The sequence below is a fragment of the Ahaetulla prasina genome, chromosome 2 (genome assembly GCF_028640845.1).
Source record: "Ahaetulla prasina isolate Xishuangbanna chromosome 2, ASM2864084v1, whole genome shotgun sequence".
Lineage (NCBI taxonomy): Eukaryota > Metazoa > Chordata > Lepidosauria > Squamata > Colubridae > Ahaetulla > Ahaetulla prasina.
The window spans coordinates 193,900,186-193,922,482 of record NC_080540.1 but is presented as its reverse complement, the minus strand read 5'-3'; the positions used below and the strand labels follow the sequence as shown (position 1 = coordinate 193,922,482).

At 43.9% G+C, this 22,297-nt stretch overlaps 1 protein-coding gene across 1 annotated transcript in view; it reads right to left on the bottom strand.

Annotated features, from left to right (window-relative positions):
* The window catches only part of ACRBP (acrosin binding protein), a 31,215-nt gene that overhangs the window by 2,906 nt on the left and 6,012 nt on the right, over positions 1 to 22,297 (bottom strand). The window contains exons 4-8 of the mRNA XM_058174029.1: positions 15,519 to 15,985; positions 5,620 to 5,752; positions 5,198 to 5,377; positions 4,930 to 5,094; positions 4,758 to 4,844 (exon numbers count right to left, since the gene is read on the bottom strand). Of these exons, the coding sequence (XP_058030012.1) occupies positions 4,758 to 4,844; positions 4,930 to 5,094; positions 5,198 to 5,377; positions 5,620 to 5,752; positions 15,519 to 15,985 (1,032 nt within the window). The remainder of the gene's footprint in view (positions 1 to 4,757; positions 4,845 to 4,929; positions 5,095 to 5,197; positions 5,378 to 5,619; positions 5,753 to 15,518; positions 15,986 to 22,297) is intronic.

The window sequence follows — 22,297 nt, the reverse complement described above, 5'->3', positions numbered from 1 at the left end:
CGACTGCGACCGGTCGGAGAGATAGGAGGAGAACCACCGATAAATGGTGCCTCCCACTCCCAATCCCTCCAGCCGGCGCAGCAGGATACCATGGTCGATGGTATCGATGATACAGACTCTACAAAGAAGACTTTGTTTTGACTGAGTCAGACCCATAGGTCACCTAGAGGTCTTGGATGAGAACTGGAGAACCTCAGTCTGTTTGTGCCAACCAGAAATATTTAAATGAAAGAAATTTCCCATTGGAAGGAGAACAGCTACTAAAAAATATTTGAAAATCAAGCTATAAAGTGTGTGTGTATGTGTGTATGTATGTATGTATGTGTGTGTATATATATATATATATATATATGTTTTCTGAGGTTTTCGCGGGTGTTTGTATGTAGGTCTTTGGTTATTCGGGTTTTCTCCCGCGTAAAATTGGAAGTGTCTTGGCGACGTTTCGACGAAGTCTCATTCGTCATCTTCAGGCTTCAGCTTCGTGCTTCTGGGAGCAATGTGTGATTGCAGCTGTTTCTTCCTTTTTAACTGCTAGTGGGGGTTTGAACTGATTGGGTGGGAGCTTGGCTGTGCTCTGATTGGATGGGGGGGTTTTGTGCTCTGATTGGCTGGAGGTGTGTCCTGTTTGGGTGAGGGCTTGGTTGTGCTCAGATTAGTCTGAGTTGCAGGGGGATTTGAGCTGGTGAGCTGCACTGCTGCTGTTTGGCTTCGTGTTCATGGTCGTGCTACATCTTCGTAGTGGGTGTCAGTCTGCTGCATGTATGGATTGGAGGGGTTTGAAATGGCTAATGTTGCAGCTGCGGTCTGGCTTCTGGTCCTTGGTCGTGCTTCCTGATCAGTGTGGGTTTGGGTCTGCTTTCTGGGTGGATGTGTGGTGGTGACATCCTGTGTGGACCTCGTGAGTGTGGGTCTGGTGTCATTCCTCGTGTTAATCCCCCTGCAACTCAGACTAATCTGAGCACAACCAAGCCCCCACCCAAACAGGACACACCTCCAGCCAATCATAGCACAAAAAAACCCCCATCCAATCAGAGCACAGCCAAGCTCCCACCCAATCAGTTCAAACCCCCACTAGCAGTTAAAAAGGAAGAAACAGCTGCAATCACACATTGCTCCCAGAAGCACGAAGCTGAAGCCTGAAGATGACGAATGAGACTTCGAAACGCCGCCAAGACACTTCCAATTTTACACGGGAGAAAACCCCAATAACCAAAGACCTACACACACACACACACACACACACACACACACACACACACACACACACACACCATATACATACATACATACATTATATATATATATATTGGAAGTGTCTTGGCGACGTTTCGACGAAGTCTCGTTCGTCATCTTCAGGCTGGGTGTTTATAGCTTCGTGCTTCTAGGAGAAAATCTTTCTCCTAGAAGCATGAAGCTGTAAACACCCAGCCTGAAGATGACGAATGCGACTTCGTCGAAACGTCGCCAAGACACTTCCAATTTTATGCGGGAGAAAACCCAAATAACCAAAGACCTACATACAAACACCCACGAAAACCTCAGAAAACAAATACACACACACACACACACACACACCAGTGTTTGTGTGTGTGTGTGTGTGTGTGTGTGTGTGTGTGTGTGTGTATGTATTAGTATTATATATTAATATATATACAATATATTAATTATCGGGCAGTCAAGAAAAAAATGGATTTCCCTCCAAAAGTCTATTGGAGTTAATGCATTCTTTATGCTTATGTGAATCTTACAAGGATTAGTTTTAAGTTAGTAGAAGTCTAAGCCGACCCATTTTATTTTTTATATATTTATTGATTCTCAAATACCCTCTTATTGTTTTCAAATTATTAAGTCTGAAATTAATTTGGCTGGTCTGCTCAGTTTTCATGCTTAAATCCAAGAATCCATTGCATTCCTGCTTGTCTTGCTTGACATTTACATGAGTACCTTGGTACTCATCATTAATTGGTTCCAGGAAATGCAATGAGTACCAAAATGATGTGTACTAAACAATTTCCCCCCATAAAATATAATATAGTGAGTCACAAGACAGTGGACATCGACAAGCTCTAGCTTGTGTGTCGAGTACCAAAGAAATGATGAGTACCGGAACAAAATTTTCACCTTAAAATGCCTTAAGTACCAAATTAGATTAGTTTCAAAGCAGTTGAGTACCAAGGTATCACTGTATTTAGTCCAAATAGCAGCCTTTCCTATATGGAACAGTATCAGATATTGAAGATCAGAATTACTGCATCTTCAAACATCATAATCCCTATTCTTTTTTTTTAAACACAGCAAATTTCTGGATTACTCACAAGTTCTACAATAGTGCTTCAAATGTTCCCCCACCTCCTGCTTTTTTACACTCTCTTAATCTGACTTTATGATGCCAGGACTTGCTGACTTTTATATTTGATTTTGTTCATGTGTGTTTCATTTCTTGAATGTAGTGTATATTTTTAATTACCATGCAATGTTTTACTTTTTCCATTTATGAACCTCTTTGAAAAAGACTTTAAAGTCAGAATAAGTATATTTTCACACATTATGTAAAGACTTGGCTTTCTGGAAAAAGACTCTAATGGAAAATGTGGAAGGAAAGAGGACAATAAACTCTAAGATGGATGGACTCAGTAACAAACAGGAAGCAGCTGGTGAAGCTAAACAGGATCACATCAGATACCTGTACAATTAGCACAGGGCCCCCCAAAGGCTGTGAGCTCTCCCCACTTCTCTTCTTTCTGTATACCAATGACTGCATCTCCAACGATCCATCTGTTAAGCTACTGAAGTTCGCAGATGACACAACAGTGATTGTCTCATTCGAGACAATGACGAATCTGCATATAGACGTGAGCTCGAACGACTAGCCTTGTGGTGCGACCGTAACAATCTGGAACTGAACACACTCAAAACCGTAGAAATGGTGGTAGACTTTAGGAGAAACCCTTCCATACTTCCACCTCTCAATACTTGACAACACAGTATGAACAGTAGAAAACTTCAAATTTCTAGGTTCTATCATATCGCAAGATCTAAAATGGACAGTTAACATCAAAAATATCATCAAAAAAGGACAACAAAGACTGTTCTTTCTGCGCCAACTCAGAAAGCTCAAACTGCCCAAGGAGCTACTGATTCAGTTCTACAGAGGAATTATTGAGTCTGTCATTTGCACCTCTATAACTGTCTGGTTTGGTTCTGCAACCCAAAAAGAAAGACACAGACTTCAGAGGATAATTAGAACTGCATCCCTCATATCCTGGACATAAACTGTTTCAACTCCTACCCTCAAAATGACGGTATAGAGCACTGCACACCAGAACAACTAGACACAAGAACAGGTTTTTTCCAAAGGCCATCACTCTGCTAAACAAATAATTCCCTCAACACTGTCAAACTATTTACTAAATCTGCACTACTATTAATCTTCTCATCGTTCCCATCACCAATCTCTTTCAATTTATGACTGTATGATTGTAACTTTGTTGCTGATAATCCTTATGATTTATATTGATATTGATTGATCCTGATTGCTTATTTGTACCCTATGATTATCATTAAGTGTTGTATCATTAAGTGTTAAATTGTACCCTATGACCATCATTTGCGTTGTAAATATTGTATCTTGAAGGTATGTTTTTTTTTATGTACACTGAGAGCATATACAGCAAGACAAATTCCTTGTGTGCCCAATCACACTTGGCCAATAAAAAATTCTATTCTATTCTATTCTATTCTATTCTATTCTATTCTATTCTATTCTATTCTATTCTATTCCATTCTATTCTATTCTATTCAGTGATGATGGCACTGTTAGAATACCTAAAAGACCAGGTGTGGAATAGCTAATCATCAGAAAATATGTATGGTTGGTAGTATTAAAAATGACTCAATAGGACATAATCTATCAAAATTATATCTCAAGTTAGGTATGAGAAACCTTTTTCTATATTCTATAGTCATACAGAAAGACAGAATAGGGCAAAATAGACAGGCTTAAAGTGAAAATCAAACTCAATTCCAACTTAAACTATTAACTGTACCCAAATCAGCAAACATGGAGTATCAGTGATGGCTGAAGAAAGGAGCACATGAGTTCATTGGGAAAATTACAAGTGACCAAGAGTTGCCCATTTGTCTTGAATGAACTAATGAAGTTTCATGTAGAGTTATTTTGGCTATTAAAAGGAAAGCAATAATTAAATCTATCCACCCCTGGAGGGAAATAACTCATTACAAATCATTTCTATTCTACTTAATTTCTAGTTAACAAGCAATAAACAGCTTATCCATTTAAGAGTAGGGGGAAAAAAGAACCTAGCACTGAAAGGAAGTTATAACGATCAGGGAGTTTTGCTGAATTATAAGCATACAATAGGATGCTTTTCAAAGATAGGGATTTTCAGCTTTTTATAACCACAGAAAAGCAGCTGCTGCCTCTTCTTCTTCTTCTTCTTCTTCTTCTTCTTCTTCTTCTTCTTCTTCTTCTTCTTCTTCTTCTTCTTCTTCTTCTTCTTCTCCTCCTCCTCCTCCTCCTCCTCCTCCTCCTTCTCCTCCTCCTCCTCCTCCTCCTCCTCCTCCCCCCCTCCTCCTCCTTTTTCTTCTTCTTCTCAACTTGGCTATTAAAAAACATTCCACAGGAATGATATATGCAAAGCAGAAATTGTCTAAAGTCTTTATTAGAAATGAGAAAGCTGGCCTCCTTTAGAAAGGCTTACTGATGGCCTATGGAATAAAAAGATGGAAGCCCTCACCTTCTTGTTTTGAATGGTGTATTCCATGCACTGATTACTCTTGAATGCACAATAAGTTGGATGTTGAACTCCTGTTGAGTCACAAATCTAAGAAGAATGAAATGAGACAGAAGTGGGAAACGTGAGGAACAAACAACCAGGTGCTAAAAAATGCTATTTCGTGAATGCCCACCTTGTTTGGGAAATCTCCTCCATGAAAGAAAGAATATTCTGACTGCAGCCAAAGAGCCACACGATAATCATCACAGCTATGAGCAGCCAAGCGACCACACCAGTACTCTGCCCGCATGCCACCGTAAGTTTCAAATCCATAAAATTCTTGCAGGTTTGGGGAACTCTAACAATAAGAATGGGAAAATAGAGGATTAGCTACATGGAAATACAGCTATAGTAAAAGAGGCAAGATTCTCCAATATCTTATCAATCTAACCTTTATTTACCTCGAGGCTCATAGCCCGATGCTGAGCCAGAATCCCAGGGTTAATGTAGTTTGTGAAGATGCCATCTCCACAGTGGGTACGTTTTAGGTTGGAGGCCCCTTGACACTGCTCTGTTTTTAAAGAGCAGAATGCACATTCAGCACACAGATCTGCATGATGCCGGCCAAGGTTATCGCACACCTAGTAACCAGGGAACAAGATAAAAACAAAGCTCAAATTCTGGCAATAACCTTTAGGCCTTACCTCCCAAAATATGTGGCAAATCATTGTTGGGGTGAATTAGTCAGGAAACTGTCCCAAAATCCACGTATATTCTAACAACATAAATGTTGCGACATAAGCATTTAGTGGGGCCAGATGTTTGCCAAGTGCTGAATTCTATTGGAGGGAAAATACTTTAGGTAATCGGCAGGGAATCTTACCAAATCCTCAGAGCCAAAGATTTTTCTTTCTATTTCTTTCCAGGCCCTGCTAATAGCTGAGGATATGCAAATGTCCTGAAGAACTGCATAGCAGAGAATCACCAGAGCTTCATCCTTCTCAATAGCTAAAAGACTGGTATAGCAAGGGAAAAAGAAGCAAAATAATGGGGGAATAATAAGAAAGACTGTTTTAATTTTATTGCTCTCTCCCCACCTGTCCATCCTATTGGGCAACTGTAATGTTTGCTGTTTAGAGCAGGGGTCCAACCGTGGCAACTTTAAGCCTGGCGGATTTCAACTCCCAGAATTCCCCAGCCAGCTTTTCTGGCTGGGGGAATTCTGGTAGTTGAAGTCCACTAGGCTTAAAGTTGCCACGGTTGGAGGCCCCTGGTTTAGAGAATAGTGCCTGTTTGATGTGTAGCTAGGAATAATACTCAAGTCTTAAGACAAAAGTGCATTCACAAAAGTGGCACCTTATTCTCCATCCCACTCATCCCCACCTCTCACTTATCACTAAATTGTTCTTATTTGAGAAAGCTTGTAGGACTAACAAATCTGGGCTACACACATCCAAGACTACCCATAGATGACATCAGAGAATGCTCCAGCCTGTTTCTACAGTGGTTGAAATTCATTTTTCCTCATTAATCTACACTCAATACCCCATAACGACAAAGTGAAAACAGAGTTTTAGAAATATCTGTAAATTTATTAAAAAGAAAAAGCTGAAATATCACATTGGCATAAGTATTCAAACCCTTTGCAACAGCACCTGAAATTTAGCTCAAGTGCTTCCCATTTCTCTTGATCATTGCTGCCATGTTTCTACACCTTGATTGGAGTTGACTTGTGGTAAATTAAATTGATTGGACATGATTTGGAAAGGCACAGACCTCTCTACAGAAGGCCTCATAGCTGACAGTGCATACTGTAGCAGAGCAAAAGACATGAGGTTAAAGGAACTGCCTGTAGAGCCCAGAAACAGGAATATTGCAAGGCACAGATCTGGGAAAGGCTACCATAAAATTTCTGCTGCACTGAAGGTTCCTAAGAGTACAGTGGTCTCCGGAAGAGGTTTGGCACAATCAGGACTCTTCCAAGAATGGGTTGCCTGGTCAAACTGAGTAATTGGGGGAGAAGCTCCTTAGTAAGGGAGGTGAATCCAATGGTCATTCTGACTATGTTCCAGAGATCCTGTGTGGAGATGGGACAGAGTTCCAGAAGAAAAACCATCACTGCAGCCTTCCACTGATTTGATGTTTATGGCAGAGTAGCTAGACAGAAGCTTCTTCTCAATGCAAAACACACAAAAGGCTGCTTGGAGCTTGCAAAAGAGTACCTGGAGGATTCTCAGACTGTGAGGAACAAGATTCTCTGATCTGATTAAGCCAAGATTGAACTGTTTGGTCTCAGTCCTAAACAATATGTCTGAAGGAAACCAGGCACTACTCATCATCTGACCAATATCACCTCAACAGTGAAGTGTGAACTGAAGGTGGTGGTAGTATCATCATATTGTGGAGGTGTTTTTCAGCGGCAGGGACAGGGAGACTGATGAGGGTTGAGGGAAAGCCGAATACAGCAAAGTACAGGGATATACTCAGTTAAAACCTGTTCCTCATTGCTCAGGACCTCAGACTGGGCCAAAGGTTCACTTCCCAACATGACAATGATCACACAGCCAGGACTGGCTTAGGAACAACTCTGTGAATGTCCTCGAGTCGCTCAGCCAAAGCTGTAACTTGAACCTTATTGAACATCTCTGGAGGGACCTGAAAGTAGCTGTCCACCAATGGTCGCTATCCAACCTGACTGAGCTTGAGAGGATTTGCAAGGAAGAATGGCAGAAAATCCCCCAATCTAGGTGTCCAAAGCTTGTTGTGTCCTACCCAAAAAGACTGTAATTGCAGCCAAAGTTGCTTCAACGAAGTACTGAGTGAAGGGTCTGAATACTTATGCCAATGTGATATTGCAGTTTTTTCTTTTTCATAAATTATAGACATTTCTAAAATTCTGTTTCACTTTGTCATTATGGGGTAGTGAGTGTAGATTAATCAGAAAAAAAAATGAATTTCAACAACTGTAGAATCAGGATGCAGCATAACAAAACTGACAAAAGTGAAGAAGGTCTGAATATTTTCAGCGTGCTCTGTAAATAGTTACCCAAAAGAGCTTCATCCAGCCCCACCAGAACAATGGAATTTTTTTTTCTTTCCTCACCACCATTGGTGCTTCCTTGTTTTCCCCAGTGAGTATCCAGTCTTTAGAATAGCTAGAGTGTGTGGAGAGGGGTTGTAAAAATGGAATTATCTTTGCAATACTGCTCAACTATAATCTAGAGAATCTCAATAACAAAGGCACAATTATCAGTGGATCAATAATCTTTTTTTTCATTTTCATTCACAGAAATGTAATAAATGAATAAATATAAATAAATAGATTTATTTCTGCTGCATTTCAGGGAAAGGTCTAAGAAGAAATGGTTATAGTGAATTCATTGCTACAGTGGAGCAAGGATAATAACTTACATGATTTAGGTTATGGCTCTACCTCAAACTCTAACATTTATCTAGATGTAAACAAGACCTTATAGATACCATTGTCAAAGATATCCATGATCTTCTCGCTATGTGCCTTCATCAGCACTCCAGTGTTATTGATACTTCATGCATGGGGTACAGCCAAATCCTATACGACAACGCTCAGAAAGCCCCGATTATTGGCTAGAAGAGCCAAATGACCATTCAACTGGAAACATTATTGAAAAACATTGAGGAATTCATATAATTGCTTTTGTCAAACAACTAAATGTAGTCTTTGATTTACACCCATTTGTTTAGTGGCCATTCATTGCACTGAAGAGAGTGACTTACAACTATTCCTCACGCTTACGACCCCCATAGCATCTCCATGATCACATGATCAAAATTTGGGTGCTTGACAACTGGCTGGTTGCAGTATCCCTGGGTCATGGGATTGCCATTGGTTGACCTTCCCAGCCAGTGACAGGGGTTTCTGTGGCTGTATACTCTCCTGAGAATGCCTGCCCTCCTGGGTTCTTTGTGCATCCCACATTTTAAATTCAGTGTTTTTTTGTGGTATCAATAAGCTTTCATCCATGAATAGATTTGCCTTAAACCAGGGGTGTCAAACTGGCAGCCCGTGGGCTGGATGTGTCACGCGCAGGCCATGCCTACCCCAGTTCCATCAAGGGGAAAAACATTGTGAAACATCACGTGATGGCAACGTGTTGCGGCGAGTTTGACACCCGTGCCCTAACCTCAAGTTGGCTTGAGATGTTTATTTATTTATTTATTTTTGTCACAATGTTATATACAAGCACATGCATTGAAAGGAAACAATAGGACAGGAACGGTAGGCACTTTTGTGCACTTATGCACACACCTTTATTATCAGGGGCAAGATCCAAGTTAAGTGCATTGTCTTATTCATGCTTATATACTAGCATTTTTTTTAAAAAAAATGCCAGTGTTGGAACATTCACAACTTCTGCAGGCAAGTTGTTCCACTTATTGATTGTTCTAACTGTCAGGAAATTTCTCCTTAGTTCTAAGTTGCTTCTCTCCTTGATTAGTTTCCACCTTCTTGCTTCTTGTTCTATCCTCAGGTGCTTTGGAGAATAGTTTGACTCCCTCTTCTTTGTGGCAACCTCTGAGATATTGGAACACTGCTATCATGTCTCCCCTAGTCCTTTTTTTTAATTTTAATTTTGTGGGGAGGGATTAAATAAGAGTGGTAGTAGTATTGTAGAATTAAGAATGGGATGAATTGGATGAATAAAATATGTAGCAGTATTAGAGGATATACCCAATAAATTGTGAACTGCATAGAACTCTGAAAGCTATGATAGTTGGCAATACTATATGAAATTGTTTGCTTTGCAATGTAGTTCTTCTCACCTCATACATAGCAAAGTCAAATCTTCATGACACTTGCAACGCCCACATTTTTTACTTTATAATATCCTCACTGTATCTAGAAAGGCTTTGATATATAGGTCAGTTCTCCTTCAGTTATGTTGATTAACTCAAAGATAAAGATAATGAACTCAGGCTTTCCTATGTTCAGAAAAAGGAAGAGTTGCATTGTTACCATAACTTGAAAGAGTAATTTACAGTCATTGTGCCTTTGATAATTTAATGCCCATGTGTTGTGATTTCTCTTTCAACAAGAGAGGCCCTTCTGATTCCAAAGGTGACACCCTCATTATTATTTTGATTATTGTGAGACATGCGTGTTCCTGGTTTTGCTTGCTATGATCCTGGTGATCACTGTATGTTTTTGTTAATCTAATAAAGGAACAGGCTTTGACCAACTGCTTTGGCTCAATTCTTTCAGGTGAGATTTTCCCCCACTATATCTTATGAAGAGGAGCTGTAAAAAAGACCCTCTGGCAATACTGGTACCACAGACCATTTTCCATTCCAAGGTCCTCTTCATACCACAGAGGTGATTTTTGGCACATGGCTGTCATCCCTTAATTCCAAGGTGACAAATCTTAGATAGCCAGTGGTCACACTTAGTCTTTGGCTAGTATCAAACATGTGGACTAAAAGTTACTTCATTCTTTCAACACAGTCAAGTTTATTTTTATGGCTTCACTTATAGCTTTACCTTAAAATTGCATCGTTGGGAGTCAGGGTTTAAAGGCCTTAAAAAGGGAATGGTGGTGCTTTGCATGGACCTGGTGATCGAGTCACTCTCCTCAAACCTACTCTTTTCAGAGTGAATAATAACTTAAGCATTTCTTCTTTTTGTAACTACCCCTTACCTGTTTGTCTAGGTCACGGTCACTCTTTCTAAAGCAGGGGTCTCCAACCGTGGCAACTTTAAGACTTGAGGACTTCAACTCCCAGAGTTCCTTTGCTTTGCTGGCTGAGGAACTCTGGGAGTTGAAGTCCACAAGTCTTAAAGTTGCCAAGGTTGGAGAGCGCTGTTCTAAAGTATTCCCCATAGCTTCCCACCCATATTTGAATCAACACAAAATAATGCCAGAGTAAACTTTGCTGTTCAAGTTGCCAATCTGTATTCTGCTTGTAGGGCATACCGTATATACTCGAGTATAAGCCGATCCGAATATAAGCCGAGGTACCTAATTTTACCACAAAAACTGGGAAAACTATTGACTCGAGTATAAGCCGAGGGTGGGAAATGAGGCAGCTACTGGTCAATGTAAAAAATAAAGATAGAGCCAAGTAAAATAACATGAATATTTATTTGAACGAAAAACAATAAAAGTGCAAAAGGGGGTCCCCAAAAAGAATATGGTATCAAAAATACAGTATCTTTAAAAGTAACAGCAACCAAGCTAACGAGAGCTAAAATCCCTCAAAACTGGAGTTCTCCTCCTCATCATCTGTTTGTCCAAACAGAGCTTCAGCTACTTCAGCTTCTGTGATGTTATCCGCATATACGTTGTCGTCATCACTGAGTTCACAGTCGTCATCATCACTGCTGTCACTCTCATACAATGCGCTGTCTTCACTGCCATCCATAGCATTACTAATGCCACATTTCTTGAAGGCACGTTGCACCATGTCCTCTGGAATATCTTCCCATGCATCACGAACCCACTGTGCTATTAGTTCTATGTCTGGCTTTCTCAGATTTCCAACTTTTGTCAGACGAGCTTGACCAGATGTCATCCATTCATGCCACATCCTTCGCACATGGTCCTTGAAAGGTTTATTTAAACTGACATCTAGGGGCTGCAATACAGATGTAAGCCCACCTGGAATAACGGCCAAAGTGACTTGAGATGACTTTGCCAATTTTTATGTCATCAGATGTGTGGGCTCTGACCATATCCCAAACTAACAGTGATCTTCTAGTCCAGTCCCCACTCCTCAAGCAAGAGATCCTATACTGTTTCAGACAAAGGATTGTCCAGTCTGTTCTTTAAAAACCCTCCAGGAATGAAGTGTCCAATAAGGTTCAAATTGCAAGTACCGGTAGTCCTCAATTTAAGACTGCAATTGAGCCCAAAACATTGTTTTGTTATTTTCCCTAACTGTATGTATCCCCTGCCCCCATTTTACGTCAGGCTGCCATCAAAGCGAAGCACGGCTGAATATTATTATTATTATTATTATTATTATTATTATTATTATTATTATTATTATTATCATTATCATTATCATCATCATCATCATTATTATTATTATTATTATTATTATCATTATCATTATTATCATCATCATTATTATTATTATTATCATTATCATTATCATCATCATCATTATTATTATTATTATTATCATTATCATTATTATCATTATCATCATTATTATTATTATTATTATTATTATTATTATTATTATTATCATTATCATTATCATTATTATCATTATCATCATCATCATTATTATTATTATTATTATTATTATCATTATTATTATTATTATTATATGATGATGATGATTTTTTTGCATTGGACAGAGCGAGCTTCAGTTTACCAAACTTTGTATCTTTTAATGAAACGTGTTAGTCTGGAAGGGACTGTTTGAACTCACAAAACACTTGCAACTTTTAGTTCCGTGCTGAGGATTTTTGGAAAGCAGCCCAGCAATATTTATTTATTGCTCGGACTGCTCTTATTTTCACTCCCCCTTTTCTTTTCTTTTCCTTCCCTCCCTCCCTCCTTCTCTGCCTCTCTTTCGTCCCCCACCTCCCGGGATCCTTGCGGGTCGAAGGTTCTGCCCTGCCTTACACCAGCCGCCCACCTATGCCAAGGTACGCCTGGCTCTTTCGCCTCTGTAAGCAGCGGCTTCGGCAGCGTCGCCCCCTCCCTCCATGGATCGGCTCCTTCCCCAGCACTGAAGGCATCCTTAGGAATACACCTCCACCTCCAGGAAAATAAAAGAGGCAGAGAAGGTAAATCGCCCGCCCGTTCGGAAAGGAAGGAGAGGACTCCAATGGAAGAAGGAGAGGAGAATTACCAATAACAAACACAAAGCGCTGGGTTAGAGGTGCCTTGTCATGTACAAGGAGATCAGAGAGGGCAACCACCATGAAACAATAATCAGACTCAAAACGGGCTGCTTATTTGCCATTTGCTCTGGGTAGAACGGGTTTTTTTTTAAAAAATTGGTTTGGAGAAGGAAAGCTAATTTGCTGATCTGCGAGGGTCGGTTTCTTTTGCCTCCTTCTTCTTCCTCCTCCTTCTTCCCACCCTAGCTTGCAATGCCCCATCTCTCCTCCTCCTCCTCCTCCTGCTCTCGGGGAGAAATTGTTTGTTCTTGCCGTATTTCTCCGCTTTCCAAGAGGCTTTTCTTTTCACCTCTTTCTCCCCACCTCCCCAATTTCCATAGGGAAAAACCCTGGGGAAAACTTGGCAAAAATAAAATAAAATAAAAAGTACTGAGTGCAAATGTTTTTTTATACTGTAGTTGGAGTTTTCCACGTTTCTTTTCACATTCAAGGCAGCATTCTCCCCCATCCTCGCTGCTTTTCCAAAACATGCTTTGAAACCTTTGCATTTTATTGGGATGTATTCAGGACAACGCCTCCGCCCCTCCGAGGGCGAGAGGAGGACGAGTAAGAGGAGGCGAGTGACAAACAAATAAAGAGAGTTCTTCTCGCCTTGGCGTTGACACACTCGCCGTCCTCTCCAGCCGAAATTGAGTGCGGCGGCAGTGGGGTGGGTGGGTGGGTGGGGAGGCCGCCGTGAAGTGCCGGCTGGGGAGCCCGGGATTGAAGTGCCGGCATGCTTTGCCAGCTCGGCCGGCTCGTTTGGCGGCGGCTGGCCTCGGCGTTTTCTTCCGCCGCTTTTGATGGCGGCGGCGGCGGTGGTGGGCGGAGGGCGTTCGACATTTCGCCTCTCACTCGTCCTCCTCTTGCCCGGTGGGCGGAGGCGTTGTCACCTCGCCTCCTCTCGGCGAAATTGAGTGCGGCGGCAGGGGAGGCCGCCGTGAAGTGCCGGCTGGGGGCCCAGGAGCCAATCCCGGCTCCCCAGCCGGCACTTCACGCGCCTCCCCACCCCACTGCCGCTCGCACTCAATTTCGGCTTTCGAGAGGAGGGCGAGGTGACAAACGCCAAGCGAGAAGAACTCTATTTGTTTGTCACTCTCGCCCGGAGGCGTTGTCACTCGCCTCCTCTCCGGCCGAAATTGAGTGCGGCGGCAGGGGAGGCCGTGAAGTGCCGGCTGGGGAGCCCGGGATTGGCTCCTGGGCCCCCAGCCGGCACTTCACGCGGCCTCCCCACCCACCCACCCCACTGCCGCCGCACTCAATTTCGGCCGGAGAGGAGGGCGAGGTGACAACGCCTCCGCCTCCGAGGCGAGAGTGACAAACAATAAAGAGTTCTTCGCTTGGCGTTGTCACTCGCCTCCTCTCGGCGAAATTGAGTGCGGCGGCGGTGGGGGTGGGGAGGCCGCCGTGAAGTGCCGGCTGGGGAGCCGGGATTGGCCCCGGCCCCCAGCCGGCACTTCACGCGCCTCCACCCCACTGCCGCCTCGCACTCAATTTCGGCCGGAGAGGAGGGCGAGGTGACAAACGCCAAGCGAGAAGAACTCTATTTGTTTGTCACTCGCCAGCGGAGGCGTTGTCACCTCGCCTCCTCTCGAAAGCCGAAATTGAGTGCGGCGGCAGAGGCCGCCGTGAGTGCCGGCTGGGGAGCCCGGGATTGGCTCCTGGGCCCCCAGCCGGCACTTCACGGCGGCCTCACCCACCCACCCCACTGCCGCCGCACTCAATTTCGCTGAGAGGAGGGCGGTGACAAACGCCAAGCGAGAAGAACTCTATTTGTTTGTCACTCTCGCCCGGAGGCGTTGTCACTCGCCTCCTCTCCGAAATTGAGTGCGGCGGCAGGGGAGGCCGCCGTGAGTGCGGCTGGGGAGCCGGGATTGGCTCCCGGCCCCCAGCCGGCACTTCACGGCGGCCTCCCCACCCACCCACCCCACTGCCGCCGACTCAATTTCGCTGAGAGGAGGGCGAGTGACAACGCCTCCGCCCCCACCGCGGCAAGAGGAGGACGAGTGAGAGGGGCGAAATGTCGAACGCCCCTCCGCCCGCCTCCGCCGACCACCGCCGCCGCCGCCATCAAAAAGCGGCGGAAGAAAACGCCGGAGGCCAGCCGCCGCCCCAAAACGAGCCGGCCGAGCTGGCAAAGCATGCCGGCAGCATTTGGGCTCGTCCTGCCGGCCCAGCTGTTCCCGAGGGCAAAAAACCCTCTCCCTGGGTCGGCTCTGCAAGGGTAGACTCGAGTATAAGCCGAGGGGGCGTTTTTCAGCACAAAAAACGTGCCGAAAAACTCGGCTTATACTCGAGTATATACGGTATGTTCTGTGAGTCAGTGTCATGTGGTGTTTTCCTGATTTGCAACTGCCATTTGTTATGGCCAAAGTGTTGATCTTTCTCACCTGGCTTTGCTGTTTTCCCCCTTGAGCAAGACAGAAACCAACAATCAGAGTATTGCAGTGGGAATAATGCCAGTCTGACTTTGGGTCTATACCTAGACTTCACTAACTTGGTCTCTCTCCATTCTCCCACACCCCATATCCCCCCCCCACAAAAGATATATATATTTTAAATGGAAAGACACTGAATGAGAAATGGCTTCAGAAAGGAGAGAGAGATATGCTTCCATGATTGCACAGCTACCAGGCCTTGAAAAGAAAAGAACTGACTAGCTCTTCTCTCACTTTGGAGAGAAGAACAAATACAATGAAAGTGGCAATTAAGCAACCAAAGCTCAATTCCATATCCGATTATTCTTTCTATACAGGCACTGCAGTAAAAATAGTGGAGCCGTTTCATATTAAGCCAAAGATACATTTCAGCATATGGATAAAGCAGATAAGCACAAGCATGTCATTTCTCCTTCAAATGAAATAGCAGAGCTATATATATATTGTTTTCAAGCTGGATTTGGCCATTACCTTCCTGAGATGTCTTTTTCACTATTCAGACCTAGATTTTTGTCTTTCTTCTCTTTCGTGCTCTTTTCCTTCAGGTTCTTTTCCAATGACAATGCTTCACCAATCAGATGGTGGATGTCTTCAAGGAGATGCTGGTTTGTGACCTCTTCTGTGATTTCAGCATTTTGGATATTTAAGGTGAAAGCTTCAGGAGGAAATGTGCTCATCTCAGCATTTAAGCCAGTGGACCATTCAGGTAGCTTTTGGGTTTCCAGATTACTGTGTGAAACATGGAAATTTTTCTTCAGCATGGGCTTCTGTCCTGAGACTGCAAAGGAGTATTTCAAGATGGAGTCAATATTGGAGCGGAGGCGGCCTTCAAGGGTTAGTGGAGAAGCCTCAGTAGGGGCTAAGGCATGATTCTCCCTTGGGTCTGTAAGGAAAAGGTCAGTCTCTTCAAGGGGTGGCATCTTAGGACACAGGATCCGCTATCCAGGAAAAAAGGGGGGAAGAATTGGGGAAATGTAACTGTAGTATACACACAGAATCTCATTTCCACTCCTTCCCAAGATACAGATGTCTCCAACTCTTAACGTACAGTCTATTTTTGATATTCTCTCCAATAAGGATGACTAATTACATTATTTGTTGCTATTATTTCTCTTCACACACTATCATCTACCTAAAGGTCATTTCCCTTTGCTGTTTCCAGGACCTGTCATTGGAAGTAGGCTTCCTTCATCTCATTGGCTGAAAGGAAGGTAGCACACCAAGACTACCGGTATATAACTTTGTACCATTCCAGTAATGGCTAGCCTTTTTGCCCTTGCGTGCCAAAAGTGGGGGGAGTAGGGGGGGTTATGCACGTGCATGCCCACACCCATAATTCAATGTGCTCCACCCCCCCTGCATGTGTGTGCAGCCCCCCCCGCACTTTCCCCAGTTTTGGCATGTGATGGCACTGTGGGCCCGGTAGGCCCATTTTTCGCCTTCCCCAGGTTCCAGAGGCTTTCTTGGAGCCTGGGGAGGGTGAAAACAGCCTTCCCCATCCCCCCCGGAGGCTGGAAACAGCCTGCTTCCTGACTTCCGGTGAGCCCAAAAGGCCCGAAAATCAGCTGGCCAGCACGTGCATGCGTGTTGGAGCTGAGCTAGGGCAATGCTCGCGTGCCCACAGATATGGCTCCATGTGCCACCAGTGGCACGTGTGCCATAGGTTCACCATCACGGTACTATTCTAAAAAGATCTAAGCATTCCCTTGTTATATAAAGCAACCTGTCCCTGTCATTAAGCTTCTTGGTTCCACATAGCCTTAAAGAGTATGAAGAACATGTATGTTCTTTCCTTAGTGGATGAACAAAGCCGGAAGAATTAGGAATGGGAAAGAGCTCTGAACTACATTAAAAAATAGACAGAAGAAAGAATGAGGAACAGCTGATCTCTGTTTCCTTTAAAGAGATGGTAATAAGCCAGAAATCCCTACTTGGTTTGATATACTCTCTCCATCATCTTCACTCACAATTCATCAAATGGAATGCAACTGAGAAATGAGCTGTAAGTTAAACCCAAGTTGAGGTTTTCAGAATTCAGGTGAATCCATATACGGTAGCTGGATTGTGCCACTTTTAAACAATTAAAACATGACTGTGGAATACCATGTTGATTGAAAAGGAACCTAGGCAAGAAAAAGTACTACTGAGTAGTAGTGGGGCAAATAAAAAAAATTGATGTAAAATTTAATTTGAAAATAAAATTAATTAACATTAATTAATATAATGGATACAATAAGTCCATTGTATTCAATAATTTCCTCCGTCTCTTAGAAGAAATACATTGATATTTCCAATACAGGGACTTGGTTAAAAACATGATCCTTGACCATTTTCAGATATTTCTTCTATTTCTTCCAATTAATCCTGTATTATTGGATGTAGCTATCTGCCCTGGAAAACAAATCCAGTAAGAACCTCCTCAACTCTAGAACTTGGCAACATCTGTGTTTAAGCTGAACCACATAAACTATGTCCTTCCTGCAAATCTAGCTAGTGGCAAATGTGACACCTCAGATGTAATTCCTAACACACTTAGTAATTATCTTTCTGCCAGGATGAATGGGGCAGAATGGGATAACCAAGGCCTATACTAAACCAGTAATCAATAAATACAAAAGCCTTTAAATCCCTTTTAAAGATTTCAGGACCTTCATCATGAGAAAGACAGCTGGTTCTTGAAAGCCCAGAACTTAGGGACTGTCTGTCACCTTGGAGCAGAAATAGAAAGACAGATATAATTAGAGGAATAGAAGAGGCAAACAGAGTTGTAAAGAAAAATAAGAGTAGTTAAATATGGGGAAATTGTGATCAGGGAGCTCTGAATATTAGTACTAGTAGTTTTCATAATCCCAGGAAAGCTATTTTTTCCATAAATGTCATGATTACAATAAAAGCATTGAAGCTATGTTGATACTTGAATCTATACTTTATCTCAGTGTCATTTTCAAGAAGACACCTTTCCATTCACATACATAGTTTTTGCTCTCTCAACCCTTCACCTTCCGTTCTGTTCCATTCCTTATCAGATTTTGCAGATCATAAGAAGACTAATGCAGTTTGAACTCCAGATTCTGAATATTCTTAGCTAACCACGAAGAGTCACAGAAGTTGGAAGAACACTGACTCATAACTGACAAGAAATGTGTGAGGTGTGAACATTTAATTTGCTCCGGGTTAAGATAGTTAGAAAAAAGAAATAGGACGTTCAAGGGGTTTGACTCCATAGAGGATTGGGGTGAAAGAAACAATTAGAAGGAGAAACTGTTGAGTGGAGAAGTGTAATACACTCTTAAGGCAGGGGTCTCCAACCTTATTTATTTATTTATTTATTTATTTAATCATATTTATATACCGCCCTATCTCCCAAGGGACTCAGGGCGGTTTACAGGCACTAAAAACAGATAAATAGAATATAAATACAATATAAAACATTTAAAAAACTTATTCTAAAGCCCGTCCAATTAAAAATAGAAATAAAACCCAATTTAAAACCCAAAATTTAAAATCTAGCTCAGTCCTGCACAATTAAATAAGTATGTTTTAAGCCCGCGGCGGAAGGTCCGAAGGTCCGAAAGCTGACGAAGTCCGGGGGGTAGGGAGCCCCCACAGAGAAGGCCCTTCCCCTGGGCGTCGCAGACGACATTGCCTCGCTGACGGCACCCTGAGGAGACCCTCTCTGTGAGAGCGCACGGGACGGTGGGAGGTATTCGGTCGCAGTAGGCGGTCCCGTAAATAACCCGGCCCAATGCCTTGGCAACTTTAAGACTTGTGGACTTCTACTGGCTGAGGAATTCTGGGAGTTGAAGTCCACAAGTCTTAAAGTTGCCAAGGTTGGAGATCCCTGCTCTAAGGGTTTTAAAAAGAGAGAAGACACTGTGAAGGGGAGGAGAGAAGATCCACTTACGTTCATTTCCTGGTGCCTTTGATTTCCCTCCTGCCAACCTATTTCCTACTTCATTTAACTATCTCTGAATAGATAAGTCATGGATGAGATATTTATTTCCAATTGTTCTGATTCAGACAGAACTTAAGGATCTTTCCTTTTCCTGTTTCCCATTCCTCTTCATCTTCTGTGTCCTTTTCCTTTTCCTTTCTCTTCTGTAGCTACATACGATAGTTAATTGCTGAGCTTCAAGCAGAGACAGCAGTGGATATCTTTATGCAAATGAGTTGAATTTTTAGTAGAGAAACAAATGATTAATTCTAGCCTGGTTCCGAAAATTACTTAAAAAGAACAGCAGAAGCATAATCTGGATCAGGGGTCTCCAACCTTGGCAACTTTAAGACTTGTGGACTTCAACTCCCAGAATTCCACAGCCAGCTTTTCTCCCAATTCTGGGAGTTGAAGTCCACAAGTCTTAAAGTTGCCAAGGTTGGAGGCCCCTGATCTGGATGTATGAGGGAGGCTATGGTTATGCTGAAAGAAAGCAATGAGAGAGTGGAAGAATGAGAAATATTTGGTGGAGGGTGTCTTTCCGGCCGCCTTGAAAGAGGCGGTGGTGAGGCCCCTCCTCAAGAAGCCTTCCCTGGACCCGGCTGTTTTAGGTAATTATCGTCCGGTCTCCAACCTTCGCTTCGCGGCGAAGGTTGTTGAGAGTATGGTGGCATATCAGTTTCCCTTACACCTGGATGAAACTGTCTATCTAGACCCGTTCCAGTCCGGTTTCCGGCCCGGTTACAGCACGGAGACGGCTTTGGTCGCGTTGGTGGATGATCTCTGGAGGGCCAGGGATAGGGGTTGTTCCTCTGCCCTGGTCCTATTAGACCTCTCAGCGGCTTTCGATACCATCGACCATGGTATCCTGCTGCGCCGGTTGGAGGGATTGGGAGTGGGAGGCACCGTTATCGGTGGTTCTCCTCCTATCTCTCCGACCGTCGCAGTCGGTGTTGACAGGGGCAGAGGTCGGCCCGAGGCCCCTCACTTGTGGGGTGCCGCAGGATCGATCCTCTCGCCTTCTGTTCAACATCTACATGAAGCCGCTGGGTGAGATCATCAGTGGGTTCGGTGTGAGGTACCAGCTGTACGCGGATGACACCCAGCTGTACTTTTCCACACCGGACCACCCCAACGGCTATCAAGTGCTGTCCCGGTGCCTGGAGGCCGTCGGGTCTGGATGGGGAGAAACAGGCTCAAGCTCAATCCTCCAAGACAGAGTGGCTGTGGATGCGGCATCCCGGTACAGTCAGCTAAATCCGCGGCTGACCATCGGTGGCGAGTCATTGGCCCCGATGGAGAGGGTGCGCAACTTAGCGTCCTCCTGGATGAGCGGCTGTCTCTAGAAGATCATTTGACGGCCGCTCCAGGAGAGCGTTCTACCAGGTTCGCCTGGTGCGCCAGTTGCGCCTTTCTGGACCGGGAGGCCCTATGCACGGTCACTCACGCCTGTGACGCCTCGCCTGGATTACTGCAACGCCTCTACATGGGGCTTCCTTGAAGGGCATCCGAGGCTGCAGTTAGTTCAGAATGCGGCTGCGGGTGATAGAGGAGCCCTCGTGGCTCCCGCATAACACCCATCCTCGCAGGCTGCACTGGCTACCTGTGGCCTTCCGGTGCGCTTCAAGGTTTTGGTGACCACCTTTAAAGCGCCCATGGCATAGGGCCGGGTTATCACGGGACCGCCTACTGCGACCAGATACCTCTCACCGACCCGTGCGCTCTCACAGAGAGGGACTCCTCAGGGTGCCGTCAGCTAGGCAGTGTCGTTTGGCGACGCCCAGGGGAAGGGCCTTCTGTGGGGCTCCCACCTCTGGAACGAACTCCCCAGGACTCCGCCAACTTCCTGACCTTGAACCTTCCGTCATGAGCTCAAGACACATTTATTCATCTGTGCAGGACTGGCTTAGATTTTTAAATTTAGAGGGTTTTAAATTGATTTTAATATTTATATTTTATATTTATATTTCTATTTTTAATAATTCGGGCGCTAGAATAAGTTTTTTAAGGATTATTTTAATTTGTATATTGATATTGATGTTTTATATGCCTGTGAACCGCCCTGAGTCCTTTGGGAGATAGGGCGGTATATAAATTCGAATAATAAATAAAATAAAATAAAAAAATAAATAAAATAGAATAAATAAAGTCAGGGGTACTTTCAGGATTGATCTAATAGAAGTACCTCTGTGATACCTCTGGTTATATTTGATAAGGGTTGCCTGGGGAGGGCAACTAATGGTCCCACGTCCCTAGTGTGAGAAGACAAAGGGGAATTCTTGGATACTGAGAGAACCTCAAAATATTGAGTATGTTTCCTTAAGGAGTATGGCTCCATAAAGAGAGTTTAGGTGGTTCTCAAAGGAGGCAAGTGCTTTGACATTGACCCACCCCATGATGTCAGGGAGTATTAAAAAGTTCTGGGTTATCTCCAAAGTACAATACAGACCGACTAAACACTATGTGAGTGGACAGAAAGTGAATAACCTAGATTGGGCATAACCTTTAAATTGGGCTCTGGCTGGATTACTGGGAAGAGCCCTGAGGTGAGACATGAGCATAGAATGGAAAATATCTGAATGTTACTATTCTGGACTAAGATTAGAAGATGGCGAGAGGAATCAAACACCTGCCAAGAGATTATTGCAATAATCTTACTGTGAAACAATGAAAGCATATACTAATAAAGCCACAATCTTTCCACCAAAAATGACTAAATCAATGATTGTGTTGTGTCTTGCCCGCCCTCAGAGCAGCCGGGGCCTTCTTACCTGCTCCCGCACACTGAGGAATGTATGCCTCCCGGTCCCAGTCCTGGCTCCATGCCCACACAAACTGCAGAAGGAGAATCTCCCTGCCCCAGCCCTGACTCCATGCCCAGGCAAACGGAGCAGCTAGACCCCTCCCCCTCCTCCACAGCAGGTGAGCCTGAGGAGGGTTTATTACCAACAGCTGATTGGTGTGACCCTCGCATCAGAAGATTGGAGAGGCGGAGGCTACAGAGGGAAGGGAGGGGCAGGCCTTAATGAGTGCTGAGTCATGGAGCCACACCCCATGGCCTATATAAAGGATCTACTTTCTGGCAGTCTCTGAGTCAGGCAAAAGTCAAACTTATCTTGCTGAAGTCACTTACTGGTCTCCTGCCTGCTCTGAGGACTTTGCTAGGACTTTGGGCAGAGCTGCAGAGGCACGCCTGATTCGGATTTCCCGGACCCAGCCGTCAGCGGAGGAGTGGGACACGACAGATTGTGAACCTTTTAGGCACAGAATGCCCAAACCGGAAGGCGCGCACACGCACACACCAGAGCACCAGAAA